At 41.8% G+C, this 24,318-nt stretch overlaps 3 protein-coding genes across 7 annotated transcripts; 2 read left to right on the top strand and 1 right to left on the bottom strand.

Moving 5' to 3' along the window:
• The first annotated feature begins 485 nt into the window (after nucleotides 1–485).
• Nucleotides 486–3,024, top strand: s100s (S100 calcium binding protein S). 2 transcript variants are annotated; one of them, XM_074687435.1, is made up of 4 exons: nucleotides 486–560; nucleotides 1,588–1,634; nucleotides 1,977–2,130; nucleotides 2,318–3,024. In XM_074687435.1, the coding sequence occupies exons 2-4, from the start codon at nucleotides 1,621–1,623 to the stop codon at nucleotides 2,501–2,503; spliced, it is 354 nt and encodes a 117-aa protein (XP_074543536.1). In that variant the 5' UTR covers nucleotides 486–560; nucleotides 1,588–1,620; the 3' UTR covers nucleotides 2,504–3,024. The 2 variants fall into 2 exon arrangements, with proteins under 2 accessions (XP_074543536.1, XP_074543537.1); XM_074687436.1 differs by lacking the exon at nucleotides 1,588–1,634 and having other exon boundaries at nucleotides 508–560.
• A 4,498-nt stretch (nucleotides 3,025–7,522) lies between these two features.
• Nucleotides 7,523–20,116, bottom strand: LOC141803424 (SH2 domain-containing adapter protein E-like). 2 transcript variants are annotated; one of them, XM_074687433.1, is made up of 7 exons: nucleotides 19,929–20,116; nucleotides 17,009–18,021; nucleotides 14,130–14,256; nucleotides 11,387–11,623; nucleotides 10,685–10,913; nucleotides 10,285–10,404; nucleotides 7,523–9,230 (listed from the first exon to the last, which is right to left on the bottom strand). In XM_074687433.1, exons 2-7 carry the CDS (start codon nucleotides 17,522–17,524, stop codon nucleotides 9,047–9,049), a joined length of 1,413 nt encoding a protein of 470 aa, XP_074543534.1. In that variant the 5' UTR covers nucleotides 17,525–18,021; nucleotides 19,929–20,116; the 3' UTR covers nucleotides 7,523–9,046. The 2 variants fall into 2 exon arrangements, with proteins under 2 accessions (XP_074543534.1, XP_074543535.1); XM_074687434.1 differs by having other exon boundaries at nucleotides 17,009–17,982.
• Nucleotides 18,702–23,682, top strand: pygo2 (pygopus homolog 2 (Drosophila)). Of its 3 annotated transcripts, XM_074687431.1 has the most exons (4): nucleotides 18,702–18,895; nucleotides 19,607–19,670; nucleotides 20,287–20,339; nucleotides 20,488–23,682. In XM_074687431.1, exons 2-4 carry the CDS (start codon nucleotides 19,619–19,621, stop codon nucleotides 22,150–22,152), a joined length of 1,770 nt encoding a protein of 589 aa, XP_074543532.1. In that variant the 5' UTR covers nucleotides 18,702–18,895; nucleotides 19,607–19,618; the 3' UTR covers nucleotides 22,153–23,682. The 3 variants fall into 3 exon arrangements, with proteins under 3 accessions (XP_074543532.1, XP_074543533.1, XP_074543531.1); XM_074687432.1 differs by lacking the exon at nucleotides 19,607–19,670; XM_074687430.1 differs by having other exon boundaries at nucleotides 18,702–19,670.
• Nucleotides 23,683–24,318: the final 636 nt, after the last annotated feature.

Here is a 24,318-nt window from a genome sequence, read left to right as displayed (position 1 = left end):
TTCATTCTGTGACACAGTCAATGAAGATAAAACCCTGTGTTGATAAAACATTTTACAATGTAGATGATATATTAAATAAACATACAAGTGTATGGATGTACTTTAAAGGCTCAATATGTTTGTGATTGTGGGACCAATCCCAAGATACTGTGCGGGCGTTCATCATGTGTGTTGATGTTCTCTTGTTCATTTCCTGCCATAAACACCACTATGATAGTATTTCAACTTCATATGTTATGCTGTATCATTTTTTTTGCTTATTCTAACATGTTTAACGGCTAATAATAAATAAAACTGTGACAATTACTTATCTAAACTTGAGGCCTTGGTTTGTGTTGTGGGGTGAGTGTGCAAGGAGAAAGAAGGGTAGAAGGAGGATGGGGGGGAAGAAGCATAGACTATGTAAGAGGATGAAGGAGATGGAGGAGGAGGAGGTGGCAGCGGAGGAGAGGGGCAGGTGATATTTAAGCCACTGGTGAACTCTCTCCCCATCCATCTCTGCCTTGGCTCAGTCCCCTGCACCTCTTCTGAGACAAAGGAGGCCCTCCATCAGCACTCAGGTAAGACAGACAGCTTCCTTCATTGGACTTTCTCTTCTGTATCCAATGAAGTTTGAAGTAAAGACATTTAGGGTTTAACTGAAATATCTGTTGAATCTGGACTACTTGCAGCTCAACGACTGGGGTCTGGGCGCTCAGCATTTGAGCAAAGGACTTGGGAATTCATTTGGACTTTTGTTCCTTCTACAATTCCTTGTTACTTTCTGTTGGTTCACAACAGCAAACAAATAAATCAAAAGAGTGAAACCAAAAGTAACTGGCTCTTAAAAGCAGTGTTTATGGATGCTGAATCAGAACAGACACGACAACTGCAGGGATATTAACGAAAACTTTATGCAAACCTTGGAGGTCATTTCAGTGTCTCTCATTTGTCAAGAAAACAAAACAAATGCACAATTTTACCATCAAATAAAGTCGGGTTAAAGGTTGCAGAAATTTGATCTTAATCATCTTTTAACACCATACATCACCATTCTCTATATTATGTTACTGACAGCTTTTTGGTCACCATGGTTCCCTTTTGTATCGTGGCAGGCGGTGAGACGGATGACCCCTATAGATTTTCCAGTTAGCTAGCTTCGGTGTCCACTCGCTTCCTCCTTTGTCTTCACTGTCTGCAACACTGACCTCTCCGACAGTGACGAGGAGCAATAAGCAGCGACACAAGCCGGCCTCTGTCTCCTTTTGTATTAGCTGATTGTTCATGAATCATGCACAGTGTCAGATTGATTGTGTGCACCTTGCTCATTGAGGGTTAGCCGTAGACTTTAATTTCCAAACAGGTTGACTTCTTACAACTTTGGAGTTCAAAAGCTGGCGCCTTTTTTGTCCTGGTTTCCAATTAGGACGACAAGGCCACCCAACATGTTTTACAGCGTGTGGTTTGTCATGTTAGCCTGCAGCAGTGATAACTAAAGAAGTGGCCTCAGTGCAAATGTTCCTCAAATTTCCTTTTGATGTCTTTGCTTTATTTAGCTTTAACTCTTCATCGTTGACGGTGACTTATCTGTGTCTGTTGTGTGCACAGTCTCTCCACGAGTCCAGCACAAGAAGCTCCAAGATGCCGGACACAATGTGTGTAAGATTGTTCGAAAAGCTTTCCCCAAAGCTCTCCTCCATCTTTCCATCCAAAACATCAGAAAAGTAAAACCCAGTAAGGTCACACACACACGGTGACCACACTCATAGTTAGATTAGAGTCTCTAACAGCCTCTGTGTGTCACACACAGAGAGCTGTTCAACCTCTCTGCTTTGGTTTCTTGCAACTCATCCATCCAACTTTCTGCCTGTCCCAATATCACTTTATCTCAGAGGTGGCTTCAGACTTAGCTTGCAATGTGGTCGCACATGCAGCTAAGGGTTGGAGCGAGCATTTTGCAGCTGAGTCTGACCTTTTTGGCCTTGTGCTTTTTCCAGCATGTCCAAGGAGCCCAGTTCCAACCTGGAGAGTGCCATGCAGATGCTCATAAAGACCTTCCACAAGTACTCAGGGAAGGAAGGTGACAAGTACACGCTGAGCAGAGGAGAGCTGAAGGAGCTGCTACTAGAGGAGCTGGGGACTTACTTAGGGGTAAGAGGAGGAGGCAAATAAGTGAGACTAGTACACTAAATACGCAACACACAAGCAAAGGAATGCACTCACATACTCTGGCACACAAGTTTGGACAGGCTGGTGCATTGATGTATGTCCACACACACACACACACACACACATACATTTTTAACTCTCTCCTTTTCCATGTGCTGCTCACTGACAGAGCTCCAAAGATAATGAAGCAGTCGAGAAGGTGATGAACGACTTGGACGCCAACAACGACGGGGAGGTGGACTTCACCGAGTTCATCATCCTGATGGGCGCCCTCACTGTCGCCTGCAACGACTTCTTCCTGGAGTTCAAAACAGACGAGAAACCAAAAGAAGGCGACTCGTCAAAGAAAGATTGAATCAGTGCAGGAGGGGAAGGAAAAGAGGGGGGGTGAAAAAAAGGGAAAAGCAGGAAGAAGAGGGGGAAGGAACTGTAAATCAGGAGAGATAGAGGAAAGAGCTTTGTCTTATGCAATTTGTAAACACTACAACTACACACATGAGGGGAGCGGCCCAGCGGATAGTTTGTGGGTTCTGAGAAAACAAGGCGTTCAGAAGGAGTGAGTGTTTTTCATACCACAGCATATCTGGAGCTATCAAGAGCAGGGTATACATTTCAGCTTCTTTCAAATCAACTATAGCAGCTCTGACGTTGTAAAACAAGGCACTGAAAAGAAACGGGAGTTAGATTTCTGTAGAAAGTACACCAGGATGTTGAAGCATTTCTTGCACATGAATAACTTGTGAACATATATTGAGTTACACATGATCATATTATTGTATGTACTCAGTGTTGAACAGTAGAATATTATTTCCCCTCTCTTGCACCTATTTTGTAATCCTTTTTGGTAATAACCAATGCATTCTTCAAAATATTAAACATGGCATTTAACCAACTATTTCATGTGGCGTGTTTGGTTTCACATACTTAGAAATCCCTCATGCTGCTCAAGCATTCATCCACATGTCGGACATGAATCCCCGCACCTGGAAATCAAGTTGAATGGTGAGGAGAGAAACAATGTCAGCAAACTGTGCAAGTGTGTGTGTGTGTGTGTGTGTGTGTGTGTGTGTGTGTGTGTGTGTGTGTGTGTGTGTGTGTGTGTGTGTGTTGGTGTGTGTGTGTGTGTGTGTGTGTGTGTGTGTGTGTGTGTGTGTGTGTGTGTGTGTGTGTGTGTGTGTGTGTGTGTGTGTGTGTTGGTGTGTCAGCGTCCTGTCCGTGTGTGTGCGTGTGTGTGTGTATTGGGGATTCCCACAGAGTAAACTGCTCCAGCTCACACATCCTGCCAACAATATCCTGCAAGTCTTGTTCCACTAGATATAAGCTGACCCAGATGTTTGACTTGGATCTGTGTGGAAAAAAAAGTTCTTCAAAAGAGAGAGAGAAGGAGAAGGAAGAGGGGGAAAAGAAAGCAAGGGTGTGAGGTAAGATAAAGGGTGTTTGTGTGCATGTGTGTGCGTGTGTTTGTGAATGAAGGAAGGGCTGCATAGGCGCAGGGAGTGAATCCAATTTATGGAGCACATTAGTGAAGTATGTTACTTGGAAAGCAGTGGTATAATCACACAGGAATGCTCAAGTTTCTGTGACTGTAAGCAAATTTTATGTCCCTTGGTGTCTCACACACACACGCACACAGACACACACAGATCAGTAAATTAACACTCCTTCTTCCACCTCATTGGCTTTAACAGCTGCTCATCACTTTTAAATATGAGCAAAGGAGAAATACTGAAACACAGATCCTTTCCTTTCTGTACCGTTGAGTGTCATTGTGCAAGAGCATTGATGAGCATAGGTGCTGACTCTTCTTACCTCAAAGCAATAAGGAAAGAAACAGCTTTCAGGTCAGCCAGCGTTTATGGGCGTGGTTCCGATCTGCTTTCATTCCTAAGCCTCGCAGTCTCTAAACATGTCTTCTGATTGGACGGTTTGAATATTTGAGTTGAAAGTGTTCAGCCTGCAGAGAGGTAAACAGTTCAAAACAAAACAGTGTCCACGATGACGTGAGACCTGTTGTAGCCCGAGGAAAAACAAATAACCAACTGTTGACTTCTGTTACCTTCTTTTTCTGGTTTCAAAAGACTGCAGGCTCAGCTTATATCAGACCAAGGACAGCAGAAAAAATGACAGAAACACCATGTCAACTGGTAAAATTTGCATAGGAGGAAATGTAAGTTTAGAAATCATTTAACATTTATTACAAGTGAAAGTATCAAAAAAGATGGAGCATTACACAGTACCTAAATAACTCATCCCGCACAAAAGGCCCTTTAAAGTTAAATATGATAATAAGTTAAGTCACATTATATTTTCTGACTGTATTTCATTCTGTTTTGATTGAGGAAGAGCATTATTTAGAGTTTCAAAATCTATAGGTGTGATTCAATGTTTATATTATTCCAAAACATAGTCCTTATTTTTGTCATGAAACTTCACAGGGATTCTGTATGAAGCAGAACTGTGGTTGTAGTAATATGATCTTGCATCTAAATTATGTGACTGTCACTCCTGTAGACTAAAACTGGCTAATTAAAATCATTCAACATCCTCAAAACTGACCATCAAGAATAAAAAACAACAACAGAAGGTTTAAAAGTGCAGGTAATTTTTTCAAGTTAAAACACTTTTTGACTTTTTAACTAAAATCAAACAAATAACAAATATTAACATTGCCTTGAGAGACTAAAAGACTGGATATTAATCTCTCTTTTAGCTTTATTAGCTAACAATTTGCTAGGAAGAAGTTTATTGCTAAATTGAGTGTTGCCTGCAGTACAACAGGAAAGCCACTTATAAGCTAGTCTAATTGTTAGCCAAGAGCGGCTGACTGCTAGCATCACTTTCAGTACTAGTTCAGCACAGTAGGCTTTACCTTCTGCTGTTTGTACACAATATGAATATCCATGTTCAATATTAGCTTACATTTTGCTAAGAGGTGGATGAATACAAACACTACTTTCAGTAACTGTCAAACTGCAACAGGAATACCACCAACGCCTTGCAAACATTAGCCTACATTTCTGATAAGAGGTGGACGAATGCTAACACCACTTCCAGTAGTAGTTCAAAACAGTACAACAACAAAGTGCCTCTGCTAGTACTAGCCTACTGGCTGCTAACTATACCTTCTGCTTTTTGTACACTATTTCATTTTTAGTATTAGCTTAGATTTCTAAAAAGTGTTAAAATGCTAATATGATCTTTTGCTAGTTTTACACAATGCAATAGTATATTGTAGTGTTTGCTAGTAAATAAATGTTTTCATTGTTTTAGAAGCCATGACCCTACACTGATTACAAACTTACATCCACATGAGCCAAAAAGATGCTAAACATTTACATTAGCTATTAGCTGATATTAGCTAGTGTGATATGAAGTGTGCTGTTTCCACTTTTTATTTTATCTCATGTTCCTCATATTTTTACCACCTATCATTTTTCCATTTGCTGACCTTTTAAGAAGTGGTGATAGAAAAACTATTTATAGATACCCTTTATTCAAACTTACACCCCTTAAACTATTTGTGTCAAATGTAAAAATACACTCAGTTGCCTAAAAGCTTCCTCTCTCTCAATGTGACATTGACTTATGTGAGCTTGGTGTGGAAACACTGCTCTAAAGCACTTTGTAAATCCTCCATTCTGTGGTTTCTTCAGTCACACTGGAACAACAGCTCTGGGTCGTCGTGCAAACAGTATCTAAAGCCACGCCTGACCTTACCAGGTGAGCTGATTGAAACTAAATGGCAGCTGTCCCCACTGATGGATCTCACATGGCAGGTGCTGCTACTCTGTGTGAGCGGAGGAGATGAGCAACACAAAGCCACACTGTGTCACGGGCACCAGGCCTGAAGCATCAGATAAGGAACACTTCGGTTACCAACAGATCAGGTCAAGCGACACCCAGATGTCAAGCCACCACGTCCATCAGGTAGAGTCAGGCAGCGATCACGCCAAGAGGGGGCAGCGGCTGCATGAGAGTAGGATAGCATACATGTGAGAATGAAATGAGATTATCCATTCAAGTATACAGTGGCACAGATGGCTCCAGGTCTATATTGTGTGATGATTAATTCCTTTCCAGGTGTAGCTGGCTTGCTCTTGGCGAGAATTCGAGAAGGCCCGCTTTCCTCAGGTTCATGAAATCCATCTTGATGGAGGAGTGCAGAGACCTTATGGCTGCAGCTCAGTGCCAGTGAGGAGACAGGAGACATATGAGTTACAAGGCCTGGCACTCTCAGTTCAGAGACCATGATTTGATATATCAGGCAAAGATGGAAAGTAATTAATTATTTTTTCTTTATATATAAATATATTTTACTTTTAAATCCAGTGTACAAACGGCGTGTTACACTTAAAGCTTGGCTTGTTGTGTTTTGGGTGTCAGAAGTTACCCAGAAATTAGAGATACGGAAAAACCAGGCAATGAAAAATACATTTGCAGCTCTTTTCTTTGCACCCATTCATCCTCTTAAGTCTCAGATTTGTCCTGTGAGAACGTGACTATTCAACTCTGTGAAAACAGGCCTCCACTTCAACTGTTTTGGCTTCTGAGTGTACAACATGTTGTGCTAACATTTCTTGAGTTGAACTAGCTTTTCATGTTCTTCATTTCTTTAAACTGCATTAACTCAGTAAAGGTTTCCAGCAGTGCCTCATTATTAACCTGCATCTAGTGTCAAAAGCTGGCAGCAAACCATCTCCATGATATGACACAATATGCAGGAGAGGCCTGGAAACCGCCTCTGGTTTTAGAAAGAAAAAGAAACCTAACCTGTGGGTAACTCACCTTCATAAATTAAACCTCAAACTCTTCTTGGCAACAAATAGTGCAAGTGTCCTCTCCAAGGGTCAAGGAGAAACCGGTGACAGACGGATTTCAGCCTCAGATAACAGCCAAGGAGTGAGGAGGGTAAAAGAGAGGGCGTAAGAAAAGGTGAGATGGACAGCGATGGTGTCGATTGCTCTTTTTATCCTTCACATTAAGAGTCCTCGACGTGAGACTACTTGTCTCTTTTTAATGCCACGTTAAGCTCGGATATACACACTGTTTCTGAAGATGTTTGTCCTCAACATGATCCTCGGTTAAAACCTTATCTCCCAGGTAGACCTGTCCTCCTCACCTTTTCTCTCACCTGCCACAATAATCAATCCCCTTTTAGCGAAATTAAGCTCCGTCATCCAAACTATCAAACTGCTGAAACCACAATCAAACTGATACTTTAAAGATTCATTATGCTCAAATATGCCCTCATTCAGTCATGCCAGGATCTGTGAAGAGGCCGCTTCCTCTGGGATGAAGAGACAGTTTGTTCCTTTGATCATTCACTTTGAACGCAGAAAAAAACACCCGCACATTTTGCTGTTTATGTTGTTGATTTATTAAGATCAGAGGGAAGCTCACAGAGGATCTCCAGAATTAAGATTCAGGACCTTTTATTCCAATCAGTTTTACAATGCATGCAATACAGGTCTCCACATAGCAAAAAAAAAAAAAAAAGAATGTAAAGCAGGTGTGTCTCCGCGGGGCTCTGCCAAAAACTACAACCTGACATCTTTTTATGTTTTGAGAGACGTGGGAATGGCAGACCTCCAAAACTGTACAATATAAAATCTAACCTTGGTTAAGCTGTATTTTATCATGATCCTTGAGGCTAACAGGGTGTGTTGCAATAATTTCCTGCAAAGTCATCTTTAAAAGTGTACGTAACACATCAAATATTTGAGTTACATCTGGTAGAAAAAAAAAGAAAACTGAATAAAATATGGCTTTGATTATTCTTTTTGGTTTTCTCTTAGCACCAGGGGCAACATCAGATCCTGAGAACTATGGGGTTAATTTTAGCCAAAGGGGTCTTAATAAAGATTAACACATATTTTAAAATATAATATTCAAACAAGTTTATCTTGTTATCCTCATTTAAATACTTTTCCATTATAGCTGTAAATAAACTTTAATGTAACAAATAATCTTAACAGAGGGTTTTTTTTAGCATAGATACCAATAATCAGCAGGATTATTTCACAGATATTTTCCCAATTTAGGTCGCTTGTATTCCAGATAAACTCCAGATAAACTAAAGTCTCAGTAGTTGTCATTAAAAGCTCTCACTCTTGTAAATCCACAATTCTTTGAGCGCATTGCATCAGGATGAATCACCCGCTCTTCACAGTGCAGACAGAGTAGAAAACAACTCCCTCATTCACAGTACAACAGAGGAAATCCTCAGGGGACGGTGGTTACAGACAACTAACAAGAATAAAAGCATAAATTAAAAACGTGCTGCCAGCAAAAAGATGAAATGCATGTCTTTGTTGGTATCTTGATCAGAGGGAAGATATCCACTGTGGGTAGATTTGATCAATTTTAAGGAGAAAAAGGAATTCTTTGGGTTGTTGGTGCAGTGTACCAGCACGTCCACCAGGGGGAGAAAGAGAGCTACAGGAGTTTCCTTCTGCATTAAAACAATTTCTTACTTCAATTTGACTTAGTCATAATAACTGAAGTATTACATGATGTTTCTGACTGCGCCTCATTGGAAAATTAACACCTCACATCTGGCCATGAGTCAGATTGAATCATTAATACATTTCTTGCACTGCTGTGCTTCCTCCTTGTTCACATGCAAAACAGCAGCTCAGATGATTTGCATCAGCAGCACATCAAAGGGAGATCAAGACAGAAGAAGAAGAAGGCATCTGAGGTTTCTAAACACAGAGGGAGCTGCAAACCCATGATCAAATAAAAACATCAGTAGGATGATACAGCCAAGTTAGACAGAGTGTTTCTGAGGAAAGGTGGAGTTGTAGGAGCACTCATCGATCAGAGGTGAGGTGATTTTTGGTCCATGTTTGCACAGGGGTGTGTTTGATTTGTATACCTAAGGCTGGCAGGGGTGGAGTCAGTACACACGAGGCACCGGGTGAAGGAGGGTCATGTGTTCAGCCCCGTTGAAAGGCAGACGTTGGGTGCAGTAGTGGTGAACCACCTCTGGGATGCTGGGGAACACACAGCTGCTCTGGTCCAGGGTGTAGCCGTTCTCTTTGGTTTGGGCGACGATGATGTGAACGCAGCCTTGGCTTGTTCTGAATCACACAGAGGAGAGACATTAACAGCAATACAAAGATGAATGTAGACAGATGGAAACCACAAGTCTTATTATTATGAGAGACAGTTCAGTGGTTTTGTTCATGTTAACTTATAATGAGCCTTTTATTTTTACAAAGGAGCAGGATTCTTTCATAAATGCTAGTAACAGTCCATATAAGTTTTTTCTTTTGGTGAGTGGTCATCACAAGTGCACAAGAAGTAGAAGAAGAAGTAGAAGAAGAAGTAGAAGAAGAAGAAGAAGAAGAAGAAGAAGAAGAAGAAGAAGAAGTAGAAGAAGAAGAAAATTGTTATTGTTCCCATGAGAAATTCTTGTTTTTGTTATTCATCTGAGTTTTTTTGATGACAAAAACTTGCTGCTTGTTGTCCTTGAGAGAAATTGTCACTTAGGGAGCTTCACATACAGGGAGGAGAGAGCAAGGGCATGTTTCAATCTAAAATCTGATCACTAAAAAAAATGTCTAATTCTACCCACACTAGTTTTTTAAAACAGGATTCAAACAGGGGTTAACTTGAGCTGTGAACTCACAAATCTTTTGAAAAGACAATAAAAACTGTATTATATGAAGTTCAAACATCAGAGACACACATGAATAATAAATTAATAATACAAATTTTCAAGTGTAAGCATGCACGCCTGAAGGGATTTAGAGTCCCTTGAAAAAGAAATATTACACAGCAAATGTTTTCATATTTTTGAGACCCTTATAATCATTCAGCATTTCTATTCCATTGGGTACTACCCCATTGGGTAGTATAAGTACCATTAATTAAAAAAGAAATTACCTGAGACCGGGGAACTGAAACTAATATTTTGACCCAAAATTAAGCGCAAAGACAAAGAATCTCTCAGAAACTGGGAACAATAAGCTTGATCCTGATATCATGCGTCATACTTGAGAAAAAAGTAAACAAAGGCAAACTTTTGACAAGTGACCAACTTTTATCCCTCCATAACCAACAGTATATTTTATTAGTATGCAACACTCCACCCTGGAGACACAACTGACCGCACTTCCAGCTCACACTCACTTGAGGGCGATGGAGTACTTGCTGTTGTCCGACTCACTGTTCCTGACCAGGAAGCTGGCTTCTTTGCAGGACTGCAGCTGAAACTCTGCCTCCTGGCGAGTCACACAGCCATGGTACCAGCTGAGACAGAGGGTGGGATTACATTTCATCTGTTATTGATCAAGTCTAGAGCCTCTTTTCGTATAAAACCATTTGGAAATGAGCAATACTCTTATGTAACTGAGATTCATAACTACTCCACAGTTAGGCTTTATTACAGGAATAGGAAACAGATGCAGACGCATTCTGACATTAATTCTCTCTAAATAGTTTGAGCATAAGATATTTATGTATCTACAGAGAAATCTCATCATGTAATCCTATTTCCTTTTAATATTTTTACCTATTTCCACATTCTCACCTCTGTTTCTCCAGGGGAAGGGAGGGGTCAACACAGCAGGCCTCTGTTTCAGGGGTAGAGGTTGGTGACAGGGTTGGAGGAGAGGATCTCAGGATCTTCTGGGTCCAGCTTTTCTGCCTCAGATGCTGGTTCTGCTGCTGGGGCTGGGTTGGAGGAAGTTGGGGCTTCCTGCTGAGTGTGTGGTGAGGTGTGTCATCTTTGGCTGGGCGTTCAGGACTGTCAAACTGTGCTGAGGGAAGAAGAATGATGAGAGAGGATATGTATTTATGCAAAATAAAAAAAATCTGTCTCTATGCCTGAGTTTGAACTGGGTGCAGAAGCCTCCAGTAAGTCTAAAATAAGAAGACGGCGGTTTGATGATTCATGCACGATGTTTTTCAGTATGCTGTTGGTCTACGCAGCATATAAAATATACATGCAAAAGCAGGCCTGAGTTGTTTTTTGAAACAAATGTGCTTCATATTGATCCAAGGCAGAGAAGACACACAGTTGAGGCTATGTTATATAAATTTAAGTGGTTATTAGTTCAGTCAAACTAGGCCAACAGAAAGTATGTATTTGTTTTTAGAGCTTCTTCAACAATTCAAATGTGCACGCAAGTCAGTCAAGAGTTTACAGACACAAAAAATCCCCACTTTTCCTTTATTTCAAGATTTAATGCTGGGCTTGATCTCAGGTTTAATCGTATGAAGTGTAAAGTACCTGACAGCGTTCTGACAATGTGCTCCTTCTTCCACTCCCAGGGCAGCTCGTACTCAGCTGAGGGACGAGAATCCAGCTCAGGACGTGTGACTCCCAGCTTGTCACCATCACCGCTCCCCTCGTATGGGACGTCATATATCTGTAAGGGTGCAGGCTGGGTTTCCTCTGTTGTTACCTCACTCACCTCTGTCAGCACACACACCTTTAGCAGGTCCTTGGACCCCCGACGTCTGATCTCTAAAATAAAAGAATAATAACAATAATAAAAAAATTAAAAATGGATCACTTATTAAGGATTAAAAACCCCTGAAGAAGTCAGGATGTGCACATTAAAGACATTATGAAGAGGTGGGCCTTTGCGCTGGATCTAAAATATTCATTCCTCCTAATGGCCACCAGGGGCCGCATCTGCTACCTATAAGGAGTACTGTGTTAAGAATCTGGGGAGGTACATGAAAAAAACTCACCCTATATTCAACTTATCCTTTTATTTGCTACCTCCACCAAGGAGGTTATGTTTTTGGGAGAGTTTGTTTGTTTGTCTGTGAACAACATAACTCAAAAAGTAACCAATGGATCTTGATTAAATTTCCAGGTAATGTTCAAAATGGGTTGAGAAAGAAGTCATCAAATTTTGGAGGTGATGTGGATCACCGTCTGGATCCTGGATTTTTTAAAGAATTCTTTATTATTGTAAGATAGGGCTGCTTTCACCATACAGCTTACACCATATGTGTATATCACTCCACGACAAATGGTCGGATTGCTTTGCAAAACAATACAAGACAAGGTCACCACAATTTCTAGCAGATGTAAAAGTACGATCCAGATCCTGGCATTATTCTGGATACTAAGATCTGCAATATGACATATGTACTTGGTCATCATAATTTTCAACACTGTCAGGTAACAAATTATCGTAAAAACCTGCAACTAACACCAAATTGTAGCAGACAGTCTGCTGAAAGGGAGTATAACATTAAAGTAGGGCTAAAGTGTTGCGTGACAATCACAATACGCTTGGCAGAGGTCTGCGCTCTCTGAGTAAATGGTCTCCAAAATTGTTTTCAGCATTCTTCAGAATAACAATACATTAGTTTCATGATTCAAGGTCCCAATTGGGTCACCTCAATATCACCTTTAAAGCCCTTGTTTACATAAAAAATGACTCTAAGGGGTCAGCTGTCCATGTTATATCAAAAACAATACATTTATTCAAAAAGTTTTATTTGATGGCCTCTAAACTGCATCCTCTAATACAAATATTTTGACTTTGAAATTGCATTATTCAGTGTGCCTGACTCAAGGCTTCTGAACAGCTAATGCCTACTTCTCAGACAGGCTTTGCATTAAACACAATATTGGTAGACTGTTAAAAAGACTGGACATAAACAACACAACGTCCTTTAATGTACAGTGCTATCAGCTGGTGTTAATACTTTTTTCCTACAATTGAAGGTGGTAAACTGTTTATAAATGGTTAATGAGGAGTGATTGAATCACTTTTCGTTGAGAAGAGGAGTTATTATACAGTCCAATCATGTATCACTGATAGAAAAAGTTCTGATTAATTTTTTAGTAAGTAGTGAAAGATTTATTAAGCGGAATTAAAACCATTAGTTATGATCCTTGGAGTGTGACACAGCCATGACTAATGGACTAGGGTGGTGTGAAATTGTGCATGACTCATTTTATCAGCTATTTGATTGATGTACCTGTGCTGATGTGTCTTCTTAATGTGATTTGTTTGTGTGAATAAGGAATAAAAGATGAATGACAAACTTCCAATGAAGAACAAATCTACCATCAGTTCAAGCAAAGAAAAATCATTCTCAGTACAGGTTTCAAAAATTATGATTCCCAGTTTATTACATGATTTATCTGAACAACTTTTAAAGTTATGGTCCCTCTGTTTTTACTGTGTGCTAAGCCTCCAATTTCAGTTGAAAATGCTACTCGCTATTGCTGAACCATTAGTTTTTGAGTCAACAAAGAAGTTAATCCCCCATAAACAAAGTTTCATTCTGGTCACTGATGCCTACTGCTTTATAATGTGTTCTTATTCCCGTCTCCTTGTGCTTTGAGTCAGGTTGACATCAGGCACTTGCTCACTTCCTCAGCATGATTTAAGTCTCATAAACTGACTCAGTCACATCATCACATCCTCTGTAGACTTCTCTGAGGAGGCCTGGAAGTAGTACTGGTCACTGATTGAAGCCAAATCTTCTACAGAGAACTGCAATAAAACATGCTCACATTCACAGCAGGCTATTGTGTAACCCTTTGAGTTGAAACAATGGAGTGATGGAAGAAAAGGTCAGGAGAGCATGTGATTGGATGGCGGACCACCAGTCTTCCTCCATGCTGGGAAGTTTTGATAAATGGCCAGACAGGCCCATATAGGGGGTTACACAGAGGAGGAGGTGAGGGGGGGCTGAGAGGGCCAACTTCCTTTTAAGAGAATAGTACCAGGAAACAGAGACAGGAAAGAGGAAGAAGGGGCAGGAAACTGCACCCATTGTCCGAACGCAACACAGTTGCCACAGCAACCCCACGGGGGCACAGGGAGCGCTGAGGGAACAAGTTCACAATTCACCACCACAAATGGGAGAAAGAAAACACAAATCCTGCAGAAAGACAGGATTCCGGTCAAACATGAGGCTTCAGATCCCGTTATTAGGAGCTGTTTGAAGTATCACAGCGACAGAAAAAGACAGTGATAGATGATGAATGACAGTCTTACCTGTGATCATCTGCTGGGCATCATAAGGCTCCATGTAACCATCGTTCTCCCCAACCCTCTCTGCCTCTCTTTGCTCTCTGGTCTTCTGAGCATCGAAGGGGTCAGCGTAGTCTTCAAGGATGATCAACTGAATCAAAAATTGCAAAAACATCATTAAAAAGGGTATTTAGTTATTAGTCAAAGAGCAACAAACAAAGTAGAAGGAAAAACAAAGTGTAATGGTTGTGTGGTGTGTATTGACTGAGCATTAACCACTGAGTTGTAACACAATATTTCAACAGTTTCCATCATTATGAGGCTAAAAAGTTCAAATACTATCTAAATGTTCTGCTGATTTGGAATAAGCAAATCATGTAAAAAAGTGAAATCAGAAAAATCTTGAATAGGTGCTACACAGTTTATTAGCAACTGCTAAATCAACAGCAAATGATTTAGCAACTGACAATGAAGAAACATGAAAAACAGAGAAAAAGTAAGTTATCAATAAAAACGCTGTTTCTTAAAGCAGCAATAGCAACTGTCCAATTCTAATAAACATTAAGTGTTTGATAGTATTTAATTCACAAGTAGTTAGCGAGTGGCAGTGTTGGCCAACAATAGGTTGAAGCTAATGTTAGCTATTGTGTAGTGAGAACGTTTAGCCAATTCAAAGCAAATCAATACGTTTGATTGTATGAAAATATTAGCCAGCTACAAAATTTAAGCTTGTTAAAGTAAAATGCTAATGTCAGCTTATGTCGTGTTTTTTTTTTTTTTTTCTTTTCTAAAGGTTTGATAGTATAACACTTTACAACTGGCAAGGAATTTAAGCTTGTTACTTAGCTAGTTACCTAGGTTGAATGCTAATTTTAGCTGATGTTTACCAGTATGCAAATTTACTGTTTATTAGTGCAACAGAAAAAAAGGCTAGCAGACAAAACTGACTGATGTTGTAACCCTCGACAACCAACTAGGAATTTAAGCTAGGTACAGGTTAATTGCGAAAGTAAGCTGATGTCTAACAGTATGTAAATATACTGTTTGATAGTGTCACACAAAAAGATAAGCGAGTTAAGAGTAATATAAGCTAGTTATAGTTTAAATATTGTGGTTAGCTTATGTCTAGTAGTCAGCCGATTCTAATTTAACAGAGAGGAAGTGATGTGGTACACATTCCAAGCTAACTGCTATTTTAACTTGTACCCTGGGAGTTGGAACAAAGAAAACATTTAAAGGCAGAAAAATATAACAATAAATAACTGAGTTTGTAGGGGGCAGAACTCAGGTGATAAATTCTCAATATCCAAGGCTCGTTTTTATTTTGTTCTAAAATTTTTCGGTATGGTTAAGTATATCATTTAACTTGTTTACTTTTACAACTCTAAATTAACTGTTATGGTTTTATATGGACTATGGGTTTGTTTTTGATAACTGCTGAGAGATATTTGTAGTGCCAAGTTTCAGTAAAGTTAACTTAGCCTGGTATCAGTGCAGGTATCATTCAAGGCCAGTTCCAACAACCAAGGATGGTTTTTCTGTACTGAGCACTTAAGGCTTCACTTGTTCAGAAAAGTACCTGGTTTTACATCTTGACTTAAGGGGCACTTTAACAGTAAAGACCTTCCTCTTCGCTGTCAACATCCACTGTTATACTCCACCAGTCATGCCTGACATGCTCCTCATCTTATCAGTGCAGTGTAACTCATCTATTTTACAAGCTGTTACCCAAAAGACAATGGTATAGGCTGTAAAATGCATTGTGCCCCCTTTAATAACTTCCAGTTATGTTCCTCTGCCAAAAAACTGTTCACATTCACTGGTTTTTGAATAAAGAGGAGGATGCTTGGGAAGCTCGGACACAAATTTAGGTAAGGCGCGTAGTTTTAATGAGAAGAAATTGAGACTTAATTAAGAAGGGGACTTAGACGCAGAAATATTACAAGACTCAGTCAATCAAAACCTGTGGCTGTAATCATGAAAAATGAATCAAAAATGGGTATTCACCCAACTTATGAAATATAAAACTCATGTTACTCTCCCTCTCTGTATCTGTCACTTTTCTCACTATCTCTCCACCATCACTGACTTTTCAGTCTAACTACCCCCTTTCTTTTTCAAAGCTGAGCTAGAGGGGACTTGGGTTAGCACCTAGGTGTCAAGTAGCGAGATGCTTTTTATAACATGATAGCCTTCACCAAGAGGGCCTGATTGTGATGAAAAACAGGGAGGGGGGTGAGAGAAGAAGAATACCGAGCCAGATTACATACAGGGGAGAAAAGCAAAGCCTCACGTCTGACCACAGCTTTGTATTCAAGGCAAAGTGGGTGTGAGGACGAAGGGTGGAGAGGAAGAGAGGGAGAGATAGAAAGACAAGCTGGGAGGAGTGGACACAAAGGGTGAAGTGAAGACAAAGAGGAGGGGAAAACTGAAACAATAATGTCAATTCTCAGAGTCTGTAATTTTTTTTTAACAATTTATTCCAAATATGCAATAGAATAGAGAAAATGTGTTTATTTTACCAGTTTTTGACATCTGCTGGGATGAGGAAAGGTTGCCATAGATCCAACTTATCAAGCTAGGGCTTACAAAAACAGTTTTACTTGATGCCAAGTTAGAAACCATATACTACAAATAATTAATTGTGTAGTGTATTTGGTTTAAAATCTTTGTATATAAGTCTTGAGCAAAAACCAGCAATATTAGGAAAAAAGTACAGCATCACTTTAAAATTTGCATAAAGGTGTAATAGATATTCCCAAGTACACTTTGGACTGTGTGAAGGCACAGAATTTTTATTATTTTTACTGATATTATATTAAATGGTGGTTTCTATTTCATTTCATTTAAATTCAAAGTTTTAAAAGGCTATAAATATACTGGATCTTGTATATGTTACTCACAGTTTCAGTCTTGGGCTGCACTGGTTTCTCTGCTTCTGGTACCACTTGGTTGGTGATGGTGCTGCTGTTGAAGTTGGGGCTTTTGTCCTGTTTGTCCACCCTGATCAGTCGGTTGATGTAAGCGTTTGCAGATGTTGAACTCTTCAGGGGTCTGTGCTGCTGCTGCTGCTGCTGCTCCTCAAATACCGGCTCAGCTTTGGAGTTTTTACGACTTTTCCCAGACAACAGGTTGTCCCACACTTTCCCATCCTTGAGGGAACCCGCACCATTTCTACTCAACTCTATCGCCGAGTTTTTCCGGTTTCTCCCAGACAGGAGGGACCCGACTCCTCCACCTGTGCTGTCAGGAGAGGAGTTCTTACGATGTCCCGTTTTGGAGCCTGTTGCTCTGGTACCTATGCTTGCCACTAGCCCGGTTTTGTTAGCCCTTGGTTGTGAGCCTGATTCGGAAGCTGAGCGGATCCTATCGGTACCATTCTTCAGATTGATCGGGAACTCTTTGAACCACTTTGCCATTGTTACTCAGCACGGACACCCATAAAGTTCTCCGCATGCCACGACACCTTTTAGCGCCATGCACCAGCGGGGCCCCAGAGACGCAACTTTAGAAATCACAGCTTTCTAACAAAAGACTTCCGCTGCTTTATTCTAGGACAGAGCTTGCAGGATCTCAAAACCCCAGTTTAAGCCTTTAGAAACTCAATCTTGAAACTCTAAATTTGGTAAAAACTTACAGCCTGCATGCCCTTTTGGCACAAGAAAAACTCTTTATCCCATTTGTACCTATCTTACACCTGTTTCGTCTTCTTCTCAGAGTGTTATTTCATTCCCTTTGAATGAACAGATGTCTTCGGAGAGGAAACACCCGAAAGAGGGCAAAGTTTTTCTTGCTTCTTATTTGTGGTCCCATTCCCAGTGTGGCTTGTCTGATCCTTCACAGCCTGCTCTGGTCGCAATGAGGCTCCTGTGTGCGCCTGGAGTATAGAGGAGAGGAGAGGAGGGGGAGGCAGGACCTGGTGGGCGGTGATAAGCTTTTAATTGTAGACAACAGGGTAGACTTAGGATTTTGTGATCTAAATATAGTATGGATTCCAAGGTGACCAAGAATGATGCTCTTGCACTGTGAGATCGTTATTTTTCCTTGCATTTATGACTTAAGCGAACACTTTTGAACCTATTATTATACATGTGCCAATACTGAAGAAAAAAGCAAACAGCACATGGGCATCATGAGCAGTTTTGGCTTCGACGCACATCTGTGCACAGAAGCCTCTCTCCATTTATGTGGAAGTTTACTCAGAGAGCAACTTGAATTGAAGTTGACAGTCATATTAATATTTTGATGTTGGACATTAATTTAATATTAATCATGGTGTCACTTGATAATAGGCTTAATTGGCTGTCTAATTAATGTCCGGCCCATCTGTAATTGCACAGGCTACAGTTGGGAAATGGTCCACTCTGAGCTGTTCCAAATATGCCAATGAAAGGTGAGATGCTAATTCTCTATTTTAAGCTAAATAAAGTAAGTGTGACTTTACGGGCATATTTTAAAGATTAATAAAATACAAACAAGATTTCCATACGTTACAAATCATGTTGAATACTGTATTTTGATAATTCATTACATATTTATGTAGTTTACTTATCGACACCCCCATTTTTGCGTTGACATGGATCCATCCATCGTGCGCGATCCTCCTGTTTGTCCCTCTTTGTCCGGTAGCGATAGAAGGCCATGATAATTATGGCAAAATTTGCGTTTTTGAATGAATTATAGTTGAGTGGTGGATCAACAAGCATACATCGAGTGAGGACTGGTTTTCTGGCAATGACACACCAGAGAGTTTCAATTTAAAGGACAGCAGAGCAAGCTACGGAGAAAGGGTACAGTTTGCTTCCAAGACAGTCTGCAAGATGGCATGCTAATAGTAGCTAGCCAGCTAATGTTAGCATAGTAAACAAGAAATTTGCAAACATGATCGATTACTTATCTTGTGTATGAAAAGTGAAATCAAATGCCTGTTTTCACAAGCGAATGTAGAAATATAAATCAAAGTTTCTGTTGATTTTCTGGGGTTGCGGTAGCTGTAGCCACATTGGATAACGTGGCTAGCCAGTTAGCCACGGTAGTCACTAGCTTGCGTTAGCTTGCTAGTTCTGGTTCCCTGCTTCACATCTGTAAGTGATCATTCAGAGAGGGGAGGTGGGTTCTCTGTGCGTTGCTTGTACTGGCAGTCACGCCAGGTAGCAAGCAACCAGTTTCTTTTAGCTTGTAGAAACTGGTTTGCAGCAGGACTTGTGTGTGCGTGTGTGTGTACACCAGCTCCGTTTGACTTATTTGGTGACCAAATCCCGGCGTGACAGACACCGTGGCGAAAAATTTGCAGCTGGAAAAGGACTTTTAAGACCTGGGCCGGCGTGAAACTATCCGAGTTAACAATACGTGTTAGAAATTCCTGTGATGATACCCATTTAAGCAACATTGACATGACCTGAAGGCAGATTCCACCTTCTCGGCACATTGCCTTCAAGACGTCGTCATTTTTAACTTTTTTTTTCTTGCACATGAACGGTGATATGCCACTTCACCGACAGTCATATTAGCTAATGGCTGCCGAATCGGGGAGACTACTGGCGGGACAAGGAAAACGAAGCAAAGGTAGGAATTGATTTCACCCATCTCCCAATCAGATCGGAATCATCCATTACTGCGCTGCAATGGGCTGCACTGGTGCTGTTAGCAAATCCCTTCTCGCCTTCCCCATATGTAAACTTCACGACTGTCTCCGGTGGTGGCTGTTCCTCACAGAGTGGATCTGTGAGCGGGGTTCATGTCTATCTTGCTATCAATGTACCTTCAGCTCCGTTTCCTCGTTTTCATGTTTTCGTCTTTTCCTGTCTCCCTCATTGACCTTACCTTTTCTGCCTCTGTTTGCGGCCTCTCTCCCTCTCGCCTGGGTCATTTGGTCTGCCTGGGTCATTTGCGATTCAAGGCTTCATATCCTTGGTGATGATAACGCCTGGATGTTCAGCATCTTGTCCTCATGCCAGTCTATGTCCCATCATTGATTCCATCCCAACTGTTGGACTTGAAAAAGAGGCCCTAGGTCTAAAGCTGCTGCACTCTGTCACTAAGGGGTATTGGCCAATCCAAATGTGATGTTGCACCTGATTGGTGGTGGACTAATAGCATCAAACATCAAGACCTATTTTTGTTGTGGCTAATGTTATGTTTGCCCCTATCAACCCCCTTCCCTCCTTATTTTACCCTTCAGCTTCACAGATGAAGAGCCCAGAGAAGAAGAAAGCAAGGAAATCCACCACTCAGGTTAACTTTCTGAACTCTTAATACTTTTTGGCATAAAATAAATGCTCTGTTGATTTTAAAGAAAGTCTATGGGGCAGAAATTTATGTTGTAAATGTTTTTTAAAAAGTAATCAAACAGCAAATTGTTTTCTGTTCCTGTTACTTTTAGGCTGCTGGGTTCTCCCACTTGACTGAGTTTGCACCCCCACCAACTCCCATGGTGGACCACCTGGTGGCCTCCAATCCTTTTGACGATGACTTTGGACCCCCATCCCGACCCAGTGGCGCAGGCGGACCAGGCGGTGCCCCGTTTCTCCCCAGTCCAGGTGCCGGTGGAGGAGGTGGTTATGGAGGCGGAGGCAGAATGGGCGGTGGCATGGGCTTCATGGGAGGCCCTGGAGGACCAGGTGGTGGCCAGCCTGGACGGCGGCCTCCTTTTGGCCCCCCATCCAATGCTGGACCCCACCACCAGCTAGGCTTCGGAGGCATGCCCGGCTTTGGAGGTGGTGGTGGTGGGGGTGGGGGTGGAGCAGGCGGAGGGGGTGGGGGATTCCCTCCAGGTGGACCTTCTCAGTTTAATATGCCACCAAACTTCAGTCCGCCCATGCACCCTGGACCAGGTTTCAACCCCATGTTGTCCCCAGGAGCCATGGGAGGTCCTGGAGGAGGGGGGCCTCCCCACCCTCGCTTTGGCATGCCACCGCAGCAGCAGCACGGACAGGGTGGGCACCCATTTAACAGCCCACCTTTGCCTGGTGGTGGGGGTCCTAGAGGGCCACCACATGGCCCCTTGCCTCCCATGGGAGGAGGGATGGGTCCTGGGATGAACATGATGGGGGGTATTGGTGGCGGCCCTGGAGGCAATATGGTTGGGGGGTTGCCAGGTATGCCTCCTCAAGGACAGTTCCCTCCCTCGCAGGATGGTCCGTACCCTGGTCCCAGCCCACCAGGGCCGGGCAACGAGGATGGGAAGAACTTTGGTGGAGGAGGGGCCCCGCCTGGGCCTCAACAGCAGCAACAGCAACAGATTAACCTAAATCCCAATGGCCCGCCTCCTAATAACACCACTCCTGGCCCTCCGACTAACTCTGGCCCTCCACAGCCAGGTGGAGGGTTCCCTGGTCACCCTGATGTCCAGCAGCAGAACGCGGCTACACCTGGTCAACCTCCCTCAGCACCACCCCAGCCTAACCCAAACTCTTCCCCCACTGGTCCCCTGAATGGCTCAGGTCAGACTCAGCATCCTCCGCCTGGCCAGCTACAGCCCCCCAACAACTCAAACACGCCCAACTCAAACAGCTCAAACCAGCAGCAGCAACAGTCCACTCCACCTAACTCTGCACCTGGCTCCACCCCTTACAACCAGCAGAACAACACTCCAGGTGCTGGTGGTCCCCTGCCAAACCCAGCCTCCAATTCAGGTCAGAATAACATGACCAACAACAACGGTGGCAACACTCCTGGCAGCAACCCCAACCCTCCCTCTAACTCCACTTCCACACCTAATACGCAGTCTCCTCTGCCCCCCGGCCCTGCAGCCCCCTCGACTGGGCCTGGCTCTGGTCCTGGGAAGCTTGGTGGCCCTGGGATGGTTTTCCCTTGTGGCCTCTGCATGGCAGAGGTACATGACGATCAGGACGCTATCCTGTGCGAGGCGTCTTGCCAGCGCTGGTTCCATCGTGACTGCACAGGCCTAACAGAGCCGGCGTACGGGCTTCTGACTCGGGAGAGTGCGGCTGTTTGGGCCTGTGACTTCTGTATTAAGACCAAGGACATACAGGCCGTGTTTGTGCGCCAGGGATTAGGCCAGCTGGTGGCAGCTAATGAGAGTTGAGGAGTTGACGACAAAAAAGCAGCACAAAGGTGCATAAAAGGACAAATAGAGACACTCTTTACTCTGATCTAATGGAATGACCTCTGCGTCATGTCAGCTTCTTGTACAGCTTTCTCTCAACCAGCCCTTTACTCATTACACTGAGAATCACACTCATTGATATTCATGCTTATATATAGCACTTTGAGTGGCTCGAGGCGAAAGATTTTTCCTCCCCCCTCCCCATAACGGAGTCAAATCTTATTGAATGTTAGACTACGCAGTCCTTCTGACATCTAGCCTGCCAACCAGCAAAGCACTGACACCAACACACTACCTCACACACTTTGTGACTGACTGGCAAGGAGGCTCCCGCACTGAGTTGACTGTGATTGACTTGATACACTCATGCACCCAATGGATATGATGGGTTTTCTGAGAGATACACGCACACATAAACACACACATTAGAGAAACAATGAATACTGAGGTTCCCTACCTTGTTTTGTAAAGGTGAATCAAAGCTTCAAGATTTAGACAGGATTTCTTGGCTTTAATCAAAAACACTAACAGAGTGCCTGGAAATTTAAGAGAGACACGAGTTCTATTTATATTTGTGCTCCAAGATTCATTTGCCGTCAGAATGCTGTACTCTAGCACTGCCCTCGCATAAAGTAAGTCTTCAAACACAAGCATGAACAAAAGAAAAAACATTTCAACTTCTTTCACCAAGTCCTGCTTCTGCAAGCACATACACACACACACTCATAAACCCTGTACTTGTATCAGTGCGGATTAATCCAAAGGAACCAGGGCTGAGATTTCATCCACACCTCACACCAAGGACTTCACTTCACCACACAAAAGTTGTAAATATAAGGACAAAAACATCTTTCTTGATCTTATCATCAGTCGTGATGTTGCCAGAGAGTCGACCAATGATCAAAATAAGTTGAACTTATGTGTCCTGGCTGTAAAGGGTATGAATTTTGGGTTTTTCTACAGTACGTTTGAGTCAACCATTTCTTTTTATCTCTGCAGTACACATGAATTGTGAAATCAGTGCTTTTGGATGGCGTTGGCATAGCAAGTAGTGAGATCATGTCATATCAAATGTGCATAGTCCTTTTCTAAGAAAAAAAGGGGGAGGGGAGGGTTGCATGTGAATCAATGCAGTAAATGTCTGATCCGTTTGTTCATATTCTGGCCTCCGCCATGGAAGAGGCCTTGAAGTAGACCAAATAACTTAAGAGCGAAAAGTACTCCTTTTTCACTTTTTTGTCATGGTATAAGGTGTTTTTAACTATCCTTCCTTCTTTCTTTATTCAGTGTCTGGGTTGCCTTTCTGTCCTTGCCCCCTCTCAGCTGTCCTTTTTTTGATTTTTGTACTGGTATTTGTGCTGTGCTCTTGCTCTGCTCTGGCGCCTCCTGGTGGAAGTCCCACATCAGGTGGGGATGGGAAAGGTACTGAACTCTGAAGTAAAGACAGATTTTTTTTGTACTCGTCCATGTTTGTTTTTATTAAAATTTCTAATTTGTCTGCTTATCGTTGTATTAAAACTAGGGTTTGAAACCCAAAGAAACATAAACCAATGTAATTTCTTTGACATTATTGTACAGTTATAGTAACAGAACAGGATTCACCCTACAATACTCACTCAATGCGGCATGTAAAGCTGAGGTTTACATTAATCTAACATTCATTGATCACTTTTATTGTAGTTTTGCCCCCTCATTTTTTAGGAATTAAAAAACAGAAAGGATAAGAAGTACTAGAGTTGTTATTGTAAGAAGTTTATGATGATCATACATCCCCACATTGTTTCTTTTTTGTTTTTGGTTTTCTCAAATGATTAGGTAAAAACCTTAAATTATTGGTCCTTAAAAGTGGGTTAGGGGAAAGATAATTCTAAAACTGTCAAAATTAAACATAGATAATGAAGTTTCCATCTATGTGTGAATTATAACCTTTTAAAGGTATTCGTGGAACTTTATGGGAATAAAAGTTAAACTCAAAAACGCATGACAACAATCTTAACCACTAGGTATGTTTTATTCCAAATCTATGAGTTTTCTTCTGTTTTAGCATTTCACTCAATGAAAGAAGAGTAAAGGTCGAATTTCCATATAGAGAAAAAAAAATAGAAAGCACTCAGAGAGCGCAGCCCTCCGTAAAGCATATAGTGA

The sequence above is a fragment of the Halichoeres trimaculatus genome, unplaced genomic scaffold (assembly GCF_033239565.1).
Source record: "Halichoeres trimaculatus isolate MK-OKI-2021-1 unplaced genomic scaffold, fHalTri1.1 fHalTri1_scaffold_14, whole genome shotgun sequence".
NCBI classification, from domain to species: Eukaryota; Metazoa; Chordata; class Actinopteri; order Labriformes; family Labridae; genus Halichoeres; species Halichoeres trimaculatus.
This window is presented reverse-complemented; position numbering and strand designations above follow the sequence as displayed.

Coding starts and splice junctions, on each gene's coding strand:
- s100s (XM_074687435.1), top strand. Junction 2,131..2,317: donor AGCTGGGGACTTACTTAGGG/GTAAGAGGAGGA, acceptor GCTCACTGACAG/AGCTCCAAAGATAATGAAGC.
- pygo2 (XM_074687431.1), top strand. CDS start 19,619: ATGGCTGCCGAATCGGGGAGACTACTGGCGGGACAAGGAAAACGAAGC. Junction 19,671..20,286: donor ACAAGGAAAACGAAGCAAAG/GTAGGAATTGAT, acceptor TTTACCCTTCAG/CTTCACAGATGAAGAGCCCA. Junction 20,340..20,487: donor CAAGGAAATCCACCACTCAG/GTTAACTTTCTG, acceptor TGTTACTTTTAG/GCTGCTGGGTTCTCCCACTT.
- LOC141803424 (XM_074687433.1), bottom strand. CDS start 17,524: ATGGCAAAGTGGTTCAAAGAGTTCCCGATCAATCTGAAGAATGGTACC. Junction 14,257..17,008: donor TGCAGCCCAAGACTGAAACT/GTGAGTAACATA, acceptor TTTTTGATTCAG/TTGATCATCCTTGAAGACTA. Junction 10,914..11,386: donor CATTGTCAGAACGCTGTCAG/GTACTTTACACT, acceptor TTCTTCCCTCAG/CACAGTTTGACAGTCCTGAA.